The sequence below is a fragment of the Psammomys obesus genome, unplaced genomic scaffold (assembly GCF_907164565.1).
Source record: "Psammomys obesus unplaced genomic scaffold, mPsaObe1.curated_primary_1811, whole genome shotgun sequence".
Lineage (NCBI taxonomy): Eukaryota > Metazoa > Chordata > Mammalia > Rodentia > Muridae > Psammomys > Psammomys obesus.
In genome coordinates this window covers 1,103,909-1,120,618 of record NW_026596396.1, presented here as the reverse complement: position 1 = coordinate 1,120,618, position 16,710 = coordinate 1,103,909, and the positions used below count along the sequence as shown (strand labels likewise).

At 37.0% G+C, this 16,710-nt stretch overlaps 1 protein-coding gene across 1 annotated transcript in view; it reads right to left on the bottom strand.

Moving 5' to 3' along the window:
- Window positions 1–2,294: 2,294 nt before the first annotated feature.
- Ccnb3 (cyclin B3) overlaps window positions 2,295–16,710 on the bottom strand; it is a 59,732-nt gene continuing 45,316 nt past the window's right edge. Inside the window, 4 exon segments of the mRNA XM_055597545.1 lie at window positions 2,295–2,376; window positions 2,593–2,723; window positions 11,158–11,307; window positions 12,028–12,183. Coding sequence (XP_055453520.1) covers window positions 2,295–2,376; window positions 2,593–2,723; window positions 11,158–11,307; window positions 12,028–12,183 — 519 coding nt within the window.

Below are 16,710 nucleotides of genomic sequence, written 5' to 3'. Positions count from 1 at the left end.
CAACCATGTTTGTAGCAGCTTTATTTGTAATAGCCAGAAGCTGGAAATAGCCCATATGCCCCTCAACTGAAGAATGGATGCAGAAACTGTGGTACATCTATACAATGCAGTATTACTCAGCAATGAAAAATAAGGAAATCATGAAATTTGCAGGTAAATGGTGGGACCTGGAAAGGATCATCCTGAGTGAGTTGTCCCAGAAGCAAAAAGACACGCATGGTATATACTCACTCATATAAACATACAACATAGAATAAACCCACTAAAATCTGTACATCTAAACAAACTAAGCAAAAGAGAGGAACCTAACTAAAATGTTCAATCCCCATCCTGAAAGGCAAAGAGGATGGACATCAGAAGAAAAAGAAAACAGGAAACAACCTAGGAACCTGCTACAGAGGGCCTCTGAAAGCCAGAAGAAATCAGGATACAACCTTGGAACCTGCCACAGAGGGCCTCTGAAAGCCTCTGCAGTATAGACTGTCAAAGAAGATACTGAGCCTGATGGGCAACTGATGGGCAGAGTGAATGGAATTTTATGTAAGAAGTGGGAAATAGTAAGAGCTGGAGGGGACAGGAACTCCACAAGGAGAGCAACAGAACAAGATAATTTGAACACAGGGAACTTCCCAGAGACTCATACTCCAACCAAGGACTATTCGTGGAGATAACCTAGAACCCCTGCACAGATGTAGCCCATGGCAGTTCAGTGTCCAAGTGGGTTACATAGTAATGGGAAGAGGGACTGCCTCTGACATAATCTGATTGGCCTGCTCCTTGATCACCTCCCCCTGAGGGGGGAGCAGCCTTACCAGGCCACAGAAAAGGACAATGCAGCCACTTTTGATGAGAACTGAGAGACTAAGATCAGAAAGGAGAGGAAGACCTCCCCTATCAGTGGACTTGGGGAGTGGCGTGCATGCAAAAAGGGGAGGGAGGGTGGGATCGGGAGGGGAGAAGGGAAGGGCTTATGGGGGATACAAAATGAATAAAGTATAATTAATAAAAAAATTAATAAAAAAGAGTACAAAGACAGAATAGATAAATGGTAGACGCTTACTTTTATGGAAAAATCTTGATTTTATAACTAGAAATGTCTTCTTTTGTTAGACTATAGGTATAATGTTCTTGTGGAATGTATACAATTTACCCTTGTTCATTCAAATGCTGATTACTCTACCCCACTATCTGGTTTTGTTCCAGACACTGTATTGTGATGCATTGCCTGTCTCAAGTTTGTGTAAACATGCCACCAATTTGTTCTCTGTAACTGCCAATTAAACAACTAGCCAGTGCTTTGCAATGGTGAGAATAGGGTGGGACATCCTAGTCTGGAGGGCAGGACAGGGAAGCTAATAGGAGGAGGAGAGCAGAGACCAGCACGGGAGGACTTCAAACCACAGGGAAAGATGAACAAGACCTAACATATGACTGAAAGCAAGTATAATCAGTGAAATCTGAATGTTAGGAAATTATGAGGTATTGGAGGTTTAGTAACTATTGTCCAGCATTGTGCTCTAGGTTAATTAAATAAATCTTAGTCTCTTTGTGGTGATTTGGGTATTCAGCTGGTTTAGCAATAACCGCTGCTTAACTAAAAGAAGAATCAATAACAAATATTAATAGCCCACAACAGTAGACAATAAAGTTCAAAAAAGAAAGATTCCACTGTGCCCTACAAAATTTTTTCAAATTTAGTCTGTAAAGAGCTGCCTTTCAAAGGGCCTATTTCTCCATCTTTCTGTATTGAAGCTAAAGCAAATAAAGAATTTGAGATGGAAACTACCTATTTATTCTAGTATACTATCAGTTGCTCTAACTCTGTCCGGTGAGGAGAATCAGGGGCCCTTCTTCTTGAACTGGGTACTATTCAGCAGGGTCATCCTTTTATAAACTTTTATCAGTTCATACTAGGTGAATTATTCTTCCTCTGAGGAGAAAAACTCTAAAGAGAAAAGGAAATTCGATAATTTATATCCTGAAACAGACTTTACTGGGTTGGAAAATAACCTTCTTAGGATACACATAAGGTGCCTCAACAATAAGAGGGGCCATGGACCATTTTAGTAACCATTGCATTTTATTAATTTTTTAAAGAATTATAACAAAACAATTTCTTTTCTTTCATACAATTTAAAATATTTAAGTATTCACAACTATAGTTTTAGGAAAATACAAAACGAGGAAAATACTATTGAAAAGTTAACAAAAGGAAAATTTCAAGCATAAGTCAAATGAATAAGTGCATCTTATGTGTAGGTCTGCCCAGCCCTGACAGGTATTGTCAGGGGTCCTCAGCCGAGTAATGCCGAATTCAAAATACTGTCTAGATTTTCCTTGTTCAAAGGAGGGATTTTGGCAACTTCAAAGAAGGTCCTACAAAAGGAAGAGTCGTCTACTTAGAGAAAAATAAGCCAAAGCAAAAGAGATTCCACAGAGGACATGGTACATTAAAGCCCCTGGTTTCCTTTCTGGCCTTAACTGTAGAGGAGAAAGGAAGGTGTAAAGTTTCTGAATCCTGTATTTTAAGCGAGATTTGTCTAGACTCACTATTTTAAAGGTTTCTCATGAAACCTGGAATTTGGTACTTACTCTTCAGAATACTTCTCATACACATTCTTGAGGCTAGAAAAGGGCTGGCAGGCCAGCAAATGGTTTAGCTTCCTGACCAAGATGTGAAGCTGAGCAATGTGGTAGCCAGTGTAATTTTCCAGTATAGGAACCTGAAAAAATAAGAATAAACAATAACTTCTATTATTGAAAGTATGCCCTTTACCTCCAACTATGCTATTCAGGTCCAAACATCCCATCTCTGGTTTAGTCAGGGGAGATACTCAAAACATTTCAAAGACTCATAGTATAAATACTAACAATTGTAGGCTAGCATCTAAAAGAATGAGTTTCAAACATAAACTTCCAAGATGATTATGTCCAAATATTATCACTTATATGGTATCCCTGGTTCTAGGTGTTCATGAAAGCTAAACTCTACCAAAGACAGAAGGAATAGATTTTGGAATTTTACCCCAAACACACCATACTCATTTCTTTAGTACCTTTACATCTTTTCAGTTAAAACTTTATCCACATCAAATATCTCCTCACACAAGCTCCTACACATTTTTCAAGACTGAGCTTAAAAATTACCTCTTCTGAGGTGGGGGGGGGCGCTAGTGAAACATGATAAGAAAACGGAGGAGAGGGATACTAAAAGGTATTGAAAGCTGCAAGGAAAACAAAACAGAAACAAAAACTGTAGTCACTTATAAAGGAAGACCTATGAGAATAACAGCTGACTTCTCAGCTGTTATTTGAAAATCTGGAAACTAGAAGAGCCTGAAGTAATGCTTTCCAATTCCTGAAAGACCATGACCACCAACCTTGACTATATTTAAAAAATATCTGTTATACTTGAAGAAGAAAGACAGACTTTTCAAGATATAAATATCTTTTAAAAATATCTTCAACATACCAAATCTAAAGAAAACCTAGGAAGATATTTCAACCTGAAGAGAGCAATGAGCATAGCCAAGAAACTCAGGAAAGAAATAAAAAGCCATAATTACTAAGAAACAAAGTACCAATTAAAACACAAAACAATACCAAAAATCAACAACACAATGACCCAAATTCTTTCTCTCTCTCTCTCTCTCTCTCTCTCTCTCACACACACACACACACACACACACACACACACACACACACACACACACACTTCAAAAATAACATTAAATAAATATTAATAGCCACAATTTTCCAATCAAAAGATATTGGTTGGCTGAACAGAACAAACAACAAAATCCACCCATCTATTGTTTTCAAGAAACACATTTTATCTTTAAAGATAGCCACCACTTTAAAGTAAAGATGCACAAAAATACTCTAATCGAGCTGGACCAAGAAGCAAGGAGACATTGCTATCCTAATATCTGGCAGCACAGACTCCACACTAAAAGTAATCAGAAGATATAAAGAGGAACAATTCTAATCAAGGGAACAGTGAACCAAGAAGACATTACTATCCTAAATATGCATCAAACTCTGGGGTTTTACAATTTCATTTAAAAATTACTACTGGACTTAAAGACACAGATTAACTTCAACCCAATAATAATAATAGGTTGTTTCAATCCCTTTTTATCCAATAGACAAGTCATCTGGACAAAAATTAAACAAAGAAAATCATTATAAATAAATGACATCATATATCAAATACACATATCTACAGAATAGTTCATTCAAACACTAAAGAAAACCCATTCTACTCAACAGCACATGGAAGCATCTCTAAAATAGGACACATCCTGGAGTACAAAAGACATCATTAAAAACTCAAAACAGGAGAATTCAAGATGGTGGCACTGAGAGGACACTGTGTTTGACAAGCAGGACAGCAGAAAAATTCAAATAGATCCGTGCTTATCACCCTGCACAAAACTAAAGTCTAAGTGGATCAAAGACCTCAATATAAAACCAGATACAATAAACCTGTTAGCGTCCTGTACAGCGACCAACAGACCAAACTCTGGGCTCTAAAACACTAGTGATTGTGTTTCCCAGGTGAGAGGAAGCCCCATGGTATGGGAAGCAATAGGGTCCATTTTCAGGTCACCCAGCTAAACTCAGGAAGAGTGCCTGTGTCCTGGCAGGCACTCAGTCAGCAGCCCAGAGCCATACACCTGTATGCTCTGATCACTATCCCAGACTGAACTGTGGGCCCCACAACACCAGACACTGGGTTCCCCTTTCTCCAAGTATACAAGGCACATACCTAAACATAGTAAAGACAATATACAGCAAGCCTATAGCCAACATCAAACTCAATGGAGAGAAACTTAAATCAATCCCACTGGAATCAGGGACAAGGCAAGGCTGCCCACTCTCTCCATATCTCTTCAACATAGTTCTTGAAGTCCTTGCTAGAGCAATAAGACAATTACAGGAGATCAAGGGGATTCAGTTTGGAAAGGAAGAACTCAAAGCATCACTATTTGCTGATGATGATAGTATACATGAGTGACCCCAAAAATTCTACCAGCAAACTCTTACAGCTGAAAAACACCTTCAGCAAAGTGGTTGGATAAAAAATTAACTCAAAAAATCAGTAGACAAAAGGGATGAGAAAGAAATTAGGGAAACAACACCCTTCACAATAGCCACAAAGAACATAAAGTACCTTGGTGTGTGACTCTAACCAAGCAAGTCAAAACCCTCTATGAAAGAAAACCATCAGTATCTGAAGAACGAAATAGAAGAAGATAGCAGAACATGGAAAATCTCCCATGCTCATGGCTTGGCAGGATCAACACAGTAAAAATGGCCATTCTGCCAAAAGCAATCTACAAATTCAATGTAATTCCCATTAAATTACCAACACATTCTTTACAGACCTTGAAAGGACAATTCTCAACTTAATATGGAATAACAAGAAACCCAGAATAGCTAAAACAAACCTTTACAATAAAAGATCTTCTGGAGGTATCTCCATCCCTGATCTCAAGCTGTACTGTAAAGCAATAGTAATAAAAACTGCATGGTACTGGCATAGAAAAAGAATGGTGGATCAATGTAATTGAATAGAAGGCCCAGAAATAAACCCACACACTTATGGACACATGATTTTTTACAAAGATGCCAAAACCATACAATGGAAAAAAAAGATGGCAACTTCAACAAGTTGTGCTGATCTGACTGGATATCTACATGTAGAAAAATTCAAATAGATCTATACTTATCACCCCACACAAAACTAAAGTCTAAGTGGATCAAAGACCTCAATATAAAACCAGACACACTAAACCTGTTAGAAGAAAAAGTGAGGAAAAGCCTTGAACTCCTTGGCACAGGAGACAACTTCCTGAATAGAACACCAACTGTACAAGCTCTAAGAGCAACAATCAATAAATGGAACCTCATGAAACTGAAAATTTTCTGTAAAGCAAAGGACACCATCTTCAGAACAAAACAACAGCCTACGGATTGGGAAAGGATCCTCACCAACCCTGTATCTGACAGAGGGCTAATATCCAGAATATATAAAGAACTCAAGAAGTTGAACAGCAACAAATCATGTAATCCAATTTTTAAAATAGGGTACACAGCTAAACAGAGAATTCTCAAAAGAGGACTATTAAATGGCAGAGAAACACTTAAAGCAATGGTCAACATCCTTAATCATCAGGGAAATACGAATTAAAATGACACTGAGATTTCACCTTACTCCATCACAATGTCTAAGATCAAAAACTCAAGTGACAAAACATTCTGGTGAGGTTGTGAAGAAAGGTAACCCTCTTCCATTGCTGGTGGGAATGTAAAATTGTACAACCACTTTTGAAATCAATATGGCACTGTCTCAGACAATTAAGAATAGTGCTACCTCAAGATCCAGCTATACCACTCCTAGGCATATATCCAAAGTATGCTCAAGTATACAAGGACATTTAATCAACCATGTTCATAGCAGCTTTATCCATAATAGCAAGAATCTAGAAAAAAACCCAGATGTCCCTCCATGGAGAAATGGATATAGAAGTTTACACAATGGAATACTACTCAGCAATTAAAAAAAAAAAGGAAATCATGAAGTTTGCAGGCAAATGGTGGAAACTAGAAAAGATCATCTTGAGTGAGGTATCAAAGAAACAGAAAGACACACATGGTATATACTCACTTATAAGTGGATATTAGACACATAATATAGGAAAACCTACTAAAATTTGTACATCTAAAGAAGCTGAGAAAGAAGGAGGACCTTCGGTAAGATGCTCAATCCTCATTCAGAAAGGCAAACAGGGTAGACATCGGAAGAAAGTCAAAACCAGGAACAAGACAGGAACCTACCACAGAAGGCCTCTGAAATACTCTACCCTGCAGGATATTAAAGCAGAAGCTGAGACTCATAGCCAAAATTTGGGTAGAGTGCAAGTAATCTTATGAAAGAAGGGGGAGATAGAAAGACCTGGAAGGGTCTGGAGCTCCACAAGGAGAGCAATAGAACAAAAAAAAAGTGCCCAGAGGTCTTTTTTTATGATTGATACTTACCAGGCCACATAATAAGACTATGAAAGACAGTCTTGATGAGACCTGATAGCCTAGGGTCAGATAAAAGAGGAGGAGGACCTCCCCCATCAGTGGACTGAGGAAGGGGTATGGGAGGAAATGAGGGAAAGAGGGTGGGATTTGGAAGGGACAAGGGTGGGTGCTACAGCTGGGATACAAAGTGAATAAATTGCAATAAATAAAGAAATTATATTAAAATATTTCAAAAAATTCAGAATGATTTAAATTACTCCTCATAACCTATCTAACCACAATGAAATAAAACTTAAAATTGACAGCAAAAAAAAAATATCTTTAGTAAATATACAAACACATGGACATTAAGCTACTCATTGCTGAATGATGAGTAGCTTTCTTGGTCAAAGAAGAAAAAAACCAAAAAAGAAAAAACATCTTAGGACTAAATATAAATGGAAACACAACACAAGAAAAACCTCTGGGGCACAATGAAAGTAGTCTTAAAAGGGTAATTTATAGCAGTGTCTACATCTTTAAAAAACAAAACAAAATATAAAAAGTACAAAGAAATAGCTTACATATGCAACTCAAATTTTGTAAAAATAAAACAAACTAAAACCAAAAAGTCAATGGTAAAAATAATAATAATAATCAGAGCAAAAACCACTGAACTAGAAAAAAGAAAACAAAACAAATAGTCACCAAAACTAAGACCCAGTTTTTTGTTTTTGTTTGCTGGTTTGTTTGAGAAAATAAAGAAGACTGACAAGCCCTTAAAGCAACTAATCAAAATAAAGAGAGGACCCAAATTGACAAAGTCAGATATGAAGAGGGAAATAATATAATGGACAGCACAGAAATTCTGAAGGTTGTAGGGAAATATTTTAAAAACCTGTGCTCTATTAAGCTAGAAATTTTAAAACAAATGGGTGAATTTCTATATTTAATCAAACTACCATAATTAAACCAAAAATTCAACAACCCGAAAAGACCCACAACCAATGAGAAATCAAAATAGTAAGAAAAGCCTCCCAGATTAAAAAAAAAAAAAAGGTTCATAGCCACATGTATTCACCAACAGAATTCTATCAGACATTCAAAGAAGATCTACAACTAAACCTTTTTCAAGTATTCAAAAAATGGAAATATAAGGGGCACTGCCAAATTCCTTCTATGAAGCCAGTAACACTCTAGTACACAAACCAGATAAATAGAAAATAAAAAGCCACTCTCCCTGATGAACAAAAGAATACAGACATACATAAAAAACATCACACATCATGACCAAATGTGACTTATTCCTGAAATGAAAGGATTGTTCAACATTTGCATGTCAATTAATGCTGGAAATGTCTTTGACAAATCCAACACATCTTCAGGATAAAAGTCCTAGAGCAGCAGTTCTCAAACTGTATGTCAAGGCCCCTTTGGGAGGATTGAATGACCCTTTCACAGGAATTGCATTATCAGATATCCTGCATATCAGATATTTAACTACTATCCGTAACAGTAACAAAATTACAGTTATGAAGTAGTAGTGAAAATAAATTTATGGTTGGGGTCACTACAACATGAGAAACTATATTAAAGGGTCACAGCATGAGGAAGGTTGAAAAACACTGTCTTAGAGATTGTAGGGATAGAGAGAACATACTTCAATACAATAAAAGCTATATGTAAGAAACCCACAGTCAACATCATTCCAAATGAAGAAACACTTGAAGCAATCTCACTGGAGTCAGGAATGAGACACTAGCTGGAGTAATAAGACAAGAGAAGAAACATTAAAGGTATATAGTTTCAGAAATAAAATGTCACAGTATCCTTATTTGCAGATGAGATAATAGTATATATTAGAGACCCTAAAAATTCTCCCAGAAAACTTCTAAAAATGTTAAATAAATTTATCAATGTGGTACAATACAGAATCAACTTTCACAAATCAGTAGTTTTTCTAACATACCCGCAAACATACAGAGAATGAGATTATGGATAATCTTATTCACAATGACTTGAAAGAAAATAAAATATCTACGAATAAACCTAATCGATGAAGTAAAGGAATTCTACAATGAAAATTTTAAACCTTTAAAAAAAGAGACAGAAAAAGACAATAGAAAATAGAAAGATATCTCATACTCATAGATTGGTGGAATTAATTTTGTGGAAACAAGTCATTTTACCAAAGCTATTTATAGATTTAGTGCAATCCCAATCAGAATCTCCATCTCCTCCTTCACAGAAATAGAAAAAAACAAAACAACAAATTCATATGGAACCACAAAAACCACAGATAGCCAAAATGATCCTGAGAAAAAGAACTGTTGGAAGAATTATATTCCAGATACTAAGATATATTACAAAGCCATAGTAACAAAATCAATATGATACTAGTACAAACAGACATGTAGACCAATAACAAAATTGATGACACAAACATGAGTACACATAATTTCAGCCACTGAACATTAGTCAAAGATACCAAAAAATGTAAGCCAGAGAAAAGAAAACATCTTCAATAAATGATTCTGGGAAAACTGTATATCCACATGAAAAGGAATAAATTTATGCTCATACCTATCACCTTGCCCAAAATTCTAACTCCAAATGGATCAAAGACCTAAAAGCCTATAATACTGAAACTTCAAGAAGAAAATATAGGCAGTACTCTATATGATATAGGTGTAGGAAAGGACTTCCTCAATAGGACTTCATTTGCCCAAGAATTAAGGCCAGACAAGTATGACTCCATAAAACTAAGAGGCTTTTGCATACATAAAAAAGTAATCAGCTGGAAGAAAAGGAAACCCACTTCTTGGAATGAAAGAAAATCTTTTGCCAGCTATACCTCTAACAGAAGATTAACATCCAGATTATTTAAATAAGTCAAAAAAAAATAGTCAAAAACAAACTCAAAAAATGGGCTTAGGACCGGAACAGAGAGTTCTCAAAAGAAGAAAAAAAAATAGCTAAGAAACATCCAAAAAATATTGAGCATCCCTAGTAATTAAGGAAATGCAAATAAAACAACCTTGGAATTTTATCTTAATCCACTTAGAACACAAAAGATCAACAGAAACTTGAAACACCAAAACTGCTAGAAAAAAGTAAATACATTTGGTGCAGGTTCACCCAACTGTATGTGTGGTATATTCTCAGCATGCAAAAGTTTGCTCATCAAGAGTGGTTCAGAATTTCTAGATAGGAGGCTTTAAATCTGTTTTAAGAAGGGCATTGTTACCACATTTTATGTTATACATCTATAAGAATTCAAACTTCTCTATAGTTACTTTTCTCTACAATATTTTATAAAATTGAGGAAAGTATCAAGTATGAATTTTAACTACAGGTGGTTACAAGTGTTTGAATGATTTCTACTTCAAAGGATACCACCATAGGTATGTCCTTCCACTATTCTATAGTCTCCAGGTCAGTGCTTCTCAAACCCTAGTCCAACAAGGCCTTTACAAATCCAGTTCTTCTAAGACTGCAAAGGACAGAAATGGATTGGGGGTAATAAATAGCAAGCAAGCGTACCACAGCTCCTATGACAACCAGAGTAACTTTACATTGGTCTGTTTTGTAATTTTGGCTTTTCGACAAGGCTTTCTTTAAAGCAAAGAGTGTTATAGTATTGTGGCTAAGAAAAACTCAATAAATAATTGAAAGCCTTCACTGTAGAAAACCTTGTCCATATGTTGCTCAGTTGTTAAAGAAGCCACAGAAATAGAGGAGTTTTGTTACATGAACTTCAGAGTCCTAATTTTCACCCCATCTCCATTCACCATGAGTATTTGCCCCAAGTATTTTGGGGGTGTGTGTGTGTGTCTGTGTGTGTGTGTCTGTGTCTGTGTGTGTGTATTAATCTACCTGTGTGTATACATGCATGGGCCAGAGAAGAATATCAGGTGTCCTGCTCTATCACCATAAATCTTATTCCTTTGAGACAGGGTGTCTCATTGAATCTTGAGCCAGGCTAGCAGCCAGCAAGTTTCCAATGATTCCCTTATTTTGACAACTCCCACCTTCCTCTCCTACACATTGACTAGGGGTACAATCAAGAATGGCTATGTGTAGCTTTTTATATTAGAACTTAGAACATCGTGCTTTAGCAACTGAGCCACCCAATCCATTTACACAATTGTCGAGATTCCTCATGTAGAGGGCCAAGACGAAGGAGGCTGCAGCTAGCTTTGAAGGCTTCTCTTGGATATACTCATATTCCTGCAGGGTTATCTCACAGATGAAGCGGGACAAGGTTAGGGTCTTCATGCTAGCACTGATACACTAAAGGAAATAAGAAGAGTGGTTAACAGTCAATTCAGAAATACCGTAGCAGGCAGAAGAATCCCTTTCAAGTTATCTCTCCCCAGTCCACATGGCTCTCTGCTTGAACAATGGACTTTTCCTACCATGACCCGTTTTGCAGACTCCTACCTACAAAAGTGCAGACAATCTAGAAGAATATTCTGATACTGAAATGGGAATTTGCTATTTTTAAGACTCCTAAATTACCCAGTGTGCTGTTTCAGTCTCCTTGCTCTAATAATCATCCTTTGAAGGACCATAGTCTCCCAACTGTGACCATGCATATAGTCCTACTGTAGCTATGTTTCACGCTCCAAAACATTCCCTTCCTTCTTATGTTTGAAAAAAATTTAACTTATAACACACATAAAAACATATACAAAACAATTTCAGGATATAATGAATAATTATAAGCAATATAATTATATATAATATATAACCAATATTCAACTAAGAAAAAGAATATTGCCAACATTTCCTCCAGATGTATGCATCCTCTCCTGATCAAGGAATATTTTTACCTCATCCCCTACATTGTCCTTACCTGAAAACGTTATAGGTACACCACAGAAATCTATTATTTTCCCCACTCCAAGTATCTGATGAACAATCTTTCACCAAGAAGTCTGCCAGCAACTCTGGATATAGAAAAGATTAATCTAGAACTCAAAATATCTAAGCTGTGTCTTCCCCCATTACCGAAGCATATCTACGCAGAAAAGCATATGCAGTAGGAATATTGATGTCAAAGTTGAGGGTTTTCAGGATGCTGACTTCCAAGGAAATCATCTCATTCCGATGATAAAGATCTTCACAAATATAAAGGAACTTTGGCAGATTAGGTGGATAGGATTCCTGTGGATGGAAAGGAGACACAATCATCCATATAGACATCTTTTTAGTCTCTACTTATGATAGAAGGAAAAAGGGAGAAGAGTGGAGGATAAACAGGAGTTAACCATATTTCCAGAAATAGACTTTCAGGGCAGATCTGAAAGCCAGTTTTAGTTTATTTTACTGGCTCAACAGAAAGAAAAAAAATAAAACAGATAGATGAGACTAGTGGCCTGACCCTAAACTGTAACAACATCAGGCAGAGGACAGGGCTAAATGTTATGGTCTCTTACAATGCTAAAAACAGTCTACCATGCCACAGCATCTGAGAGCAGGAATGTGCCTTCCTGATGGGTGAGAATCAGAACTCAGAATGTTTTTTGTAACCAACAGCTGTCTAATTAGACTTAAAGGTCCCTCAACAGGAAGAAAATCATGTCTGCTACTGGAAACCTAGCCAACTTCCCAGGGCTAGTGAGGTTACAGATCTTAGAAAAGAACCTACGACTGCTGCTTCACTAAACCAGGACAACTCTTAACTGCATTCTAAAATTTATCCTTATAGCTACAGATAAGGGTAATTCACATATTTGATCAAAGAAGCTTTTCTTTGCAGCAGGTGGAGAGCATTCCAGAAAAAAAAAAAAAAACATAAATGGTCAAGACATAGAAATCAAATGTTCATAGGGTATCCACCCCTAGTTGGTATAACTACAACATACCACCTGCACATAAAGTTCAGGGAATATTGTGGAAGGAGGCATGACAAGGTTTGTAAGAGACAGAGGACAAGGAAAACTGCTGTGAGATGTGTCTCCTAAATGAACAGATACCCATGAAATCTTAACAATATGACTACTTAAATCAAACCTGAACAATAATACTAACAAACATGCTAATGTGGAAGGAAGAAAGCTCACAGGCTCCATTTCAACACAATAACTGCTGAAAAGAGAAGATTTAGTCTTCCTCAGGGATGATCTCCTTATTTTGTTATCCTATACCAAGTAGTCAGCCTAAAATCATGTACACACAAGCATCATACAACTCAGAATGTTGTATTTTTATATTTAAGTGTATATATATATATATACACACACATATATATGTATATATATGTGTGTGTGTGTGTGTGTATACACACACAATAGTAATCATTGAAAAAGAGGCCACGATTCTGAAGTGGAGTAAGAAGGTTTTCTGGAGGGTTAGGGGATGGAGGAAAGAAAGGAAGTGGGTAAATAACGTAAGTATGTTTGAATTAAATTTTTATTATTTGAGGTTACACCCTGCCCTGCCATTCTCCTGCCTGCCAGGGGACACAGCCAGCAGAGGTGAACTGCACACTGCCTCTCCTCATGCCAGCTCCATGATCTTCCCTCTGGAGGAGGCCTGCTGACCCCAGGAATAGTGACATTAGACCCTGCTTAGCCTTTCTCCTGCTTGCAAGACCCACCTGGGACACAGCCTGCAGTGTCAACCAGATGGCCAAAGAGCAGCATAAGAACACAATAAACAAGAGCCCGGGAAATGTGGCAGCACCAGAACCCAGCTCTCCAACAGCAAGCCCAGGATACCTTGACACAACTGAAGCAAAAGAAGATGAGCTTAAATCCAACCTTATAAATATGACAGAGCCCTTGTAAGAGGATATAAATAAAACCATTAAAGAAATACAAGAAAATACAAACAAACAGGTAAAGGAAATAAAAAATCTCTTCAGAGGACCTCTGAAAGTCTCTGCCCTGCAGTCTATCAATGCAGATGGTGAGACTTATGGGCAGTCTTTGGGCAGAGTGCAGGGAATCTTAGGAAAGAAGTGGGAAACAGTAAGATCTGGAGAGGACAGGAACTCCACAAGGAGAGCAACAGAACCAAAAAAATCTGATCACAGGGGTCTTTCCTGAGACTGCTATTCCAACCAAGAACAATGCATGGAGATAACCTAAGACCCCTGCACAGATGTAGCCCATGGCAGTTCAGTATCCAAGTGGGTTCCATTGTAATAGGAACAGGGACTGTCTCTGATATGAACTGATTGGCCTGCTCTTTAATTACCTCCCCCTGAGAGGGAAGCAGCCTTACCAGGCCACAGAAGAAGACAATGCAGCCATTCCTGATGAGACCTAAGTGACTAGGATCAGAAGGAAGGAAAAAAAGACTTCCCCTATCAGTGGACTTGGGGAGGGACATGCATGCAGAAGGTGGAGGAAGGGAGGGATTGGGACAGGAGGAGGGAGTGGACCATAGGGGGATACAAAGTGAATAAAGTGCAATTAATAAAGAATTAAGTAAAAGAAATATAGGAAGATACAATTAAATGAGTGAAGAAAATGAATAAAATTGTCCAAGACCTGAAAATAGAAATGGATGCAATAAAGAAAACAGAATCTGAGGTAATCCTGGAGACAAAATCCTATGGAAGAGAACAAGAACTACAGACACAAGCATTACCAACAGAATACAAGAGTTAGAAGAAAGACTCTCAGGTATAGAAGATACATTTGAAGAAATCAATACATCAGCCTAAGAAAATGTTAAATTAAAATGTTTCTGACAAAAACAATATAAAGAAATCTGATACATTATGAAAAGACCAAACCGAAGAATAATAGAAAGAGAAGATGGTAAAGACTCCCAGCTCCATGGTCCAGAAAAATATCTTCAACAAAATAATAGAAGAAAACTTCTCCAATCTAAAGAAAGAAATGCCTATAAACATACAAGAAGCCTACAAAAGACCAAATAAGTTGGACCAAAAAAGAAAACCCTTCTGCCACATAATAATCAAAATACTAAATTTACAGATCAAAGAAAAAAAAATATTAAAACCTGAAAGGGAAAAAGGCCAAGTCACATATAAAGGCAGACCTATCAGAATCACACACAACTTCTCAACAGACTCTAAAAGCAAAAAGGACCTGGGTAGATATCTTCCAGACACTAAGAGACCACAGATGTCAGCCCAAACTACTATACCCAGCAAAACTTTCAACCCCCATAGATGGAGAAAACAATATAGTCCACGGGAAAAAGACTTAAACAGCATCTATCCACAAACCCAGCCCTACAGAAAATCCTAGAATAAAAACTCAAACCCAAGGAGGCTAACTACATCCAGGGAAAAACAGAAAATAAATAATCCCACACCAGAAAAAAAATAAGGAAAGTGCATGCACACACACACACACACTCAAATATCACACACATACACACTCTAGCACCACCAACATCAAAATAACAGGAATTAACAATCAGTTGTCATTCATATCTTTCAATATCAACTTACTCAATTCCCCAATAAAAAGACATAGGCTAACAGAATGGATGTAAAAACAATCTATCATTCTGCTGAATATTAGAAACACACCTCAGCAAAAAAGATAGACATTATCTCATAGTAAAAGGCTAGAAAAATTCTTTCCAAGCAAACATACCTAAGAAGCAAGCTGGAGTAGCCATTCAAGTAGCTAATAAAAATAGATTTTCAACAAAAATTAAACAAAAGAAATTGGAAGGACACTTCATATTCATCAAAACAAAACTTCACCAAGATGACACCTCACTTCTGAATATCTATGTCACAAATGCAAGAGCACACACAATCATAAAAGAAACATTACTAAAGCTTAAACCCCACTTTGAACCCTACAAATTAATAGCGGGAGACTTCAACACTCCACTCTCACCAATGGACAGATCATGAAGACAGAAAGTATACAAAGCCATATTGAAACTAACAGATGTCATGAATCAAATAGACCTAATAAACATCTATAGAACATTTCACCTTAACACGAAATATACATTCTTCTCAGCATCTCACAGAACCTTCCCCAAAATTGACCGTATACTCAGTCACAAAGCAAGTCTCAACAGATACAAGAAAACTGAAGCAACCCCTTGTATCTTATCAGACCACCAAGGATTAAACCTAGACTTCAAAAACAGAAATAGCAAAAGCCTACACCCTCATAGAAACTAAATAACTCCCTACACAATGACCACTGAGTCAGGGAAGAAAGAAAGAAAAGAAATTAAAGCTTTCTGGAATTCAATGAAAATGAAGGCACAACATACCCAGACTTAGCGGACACAATGAAAGCAGTGCTAAGAACATTCATAGCACTAAGTACCTTCATAAAGAAATTGGACAGTTCCAATATAGCAAATTAAAAGCACACCTAAATGCTCTGGAACAAAAAGAAAAAAATAACACCCAAGAGGAGTAGACAGCAGAAAATAATCAAACATAGGGCTGAAATCAATAAATAAGAAACAAAGAGAATGATACAAAGAAACAACAAAACCAAGAGCTGGTTCTTTGAGAAAATCTAAAAGATAGGCAAACCCCTAGCTAAACTAACTAAAAGGCAGAGAGAACCATATCCAAATTAGCAAAATCAGAAATGAAAAGGGGGACCCTAACAACAGACTCAGGAAATCCAAAGGATCATTAGGCCTTACTTCAAATGCCTGTTTCCACAAAGTTGGAAAATCTAAATGAAATGAGCAATTTTCTTGATAGATTTCACATATGAGAGTTAA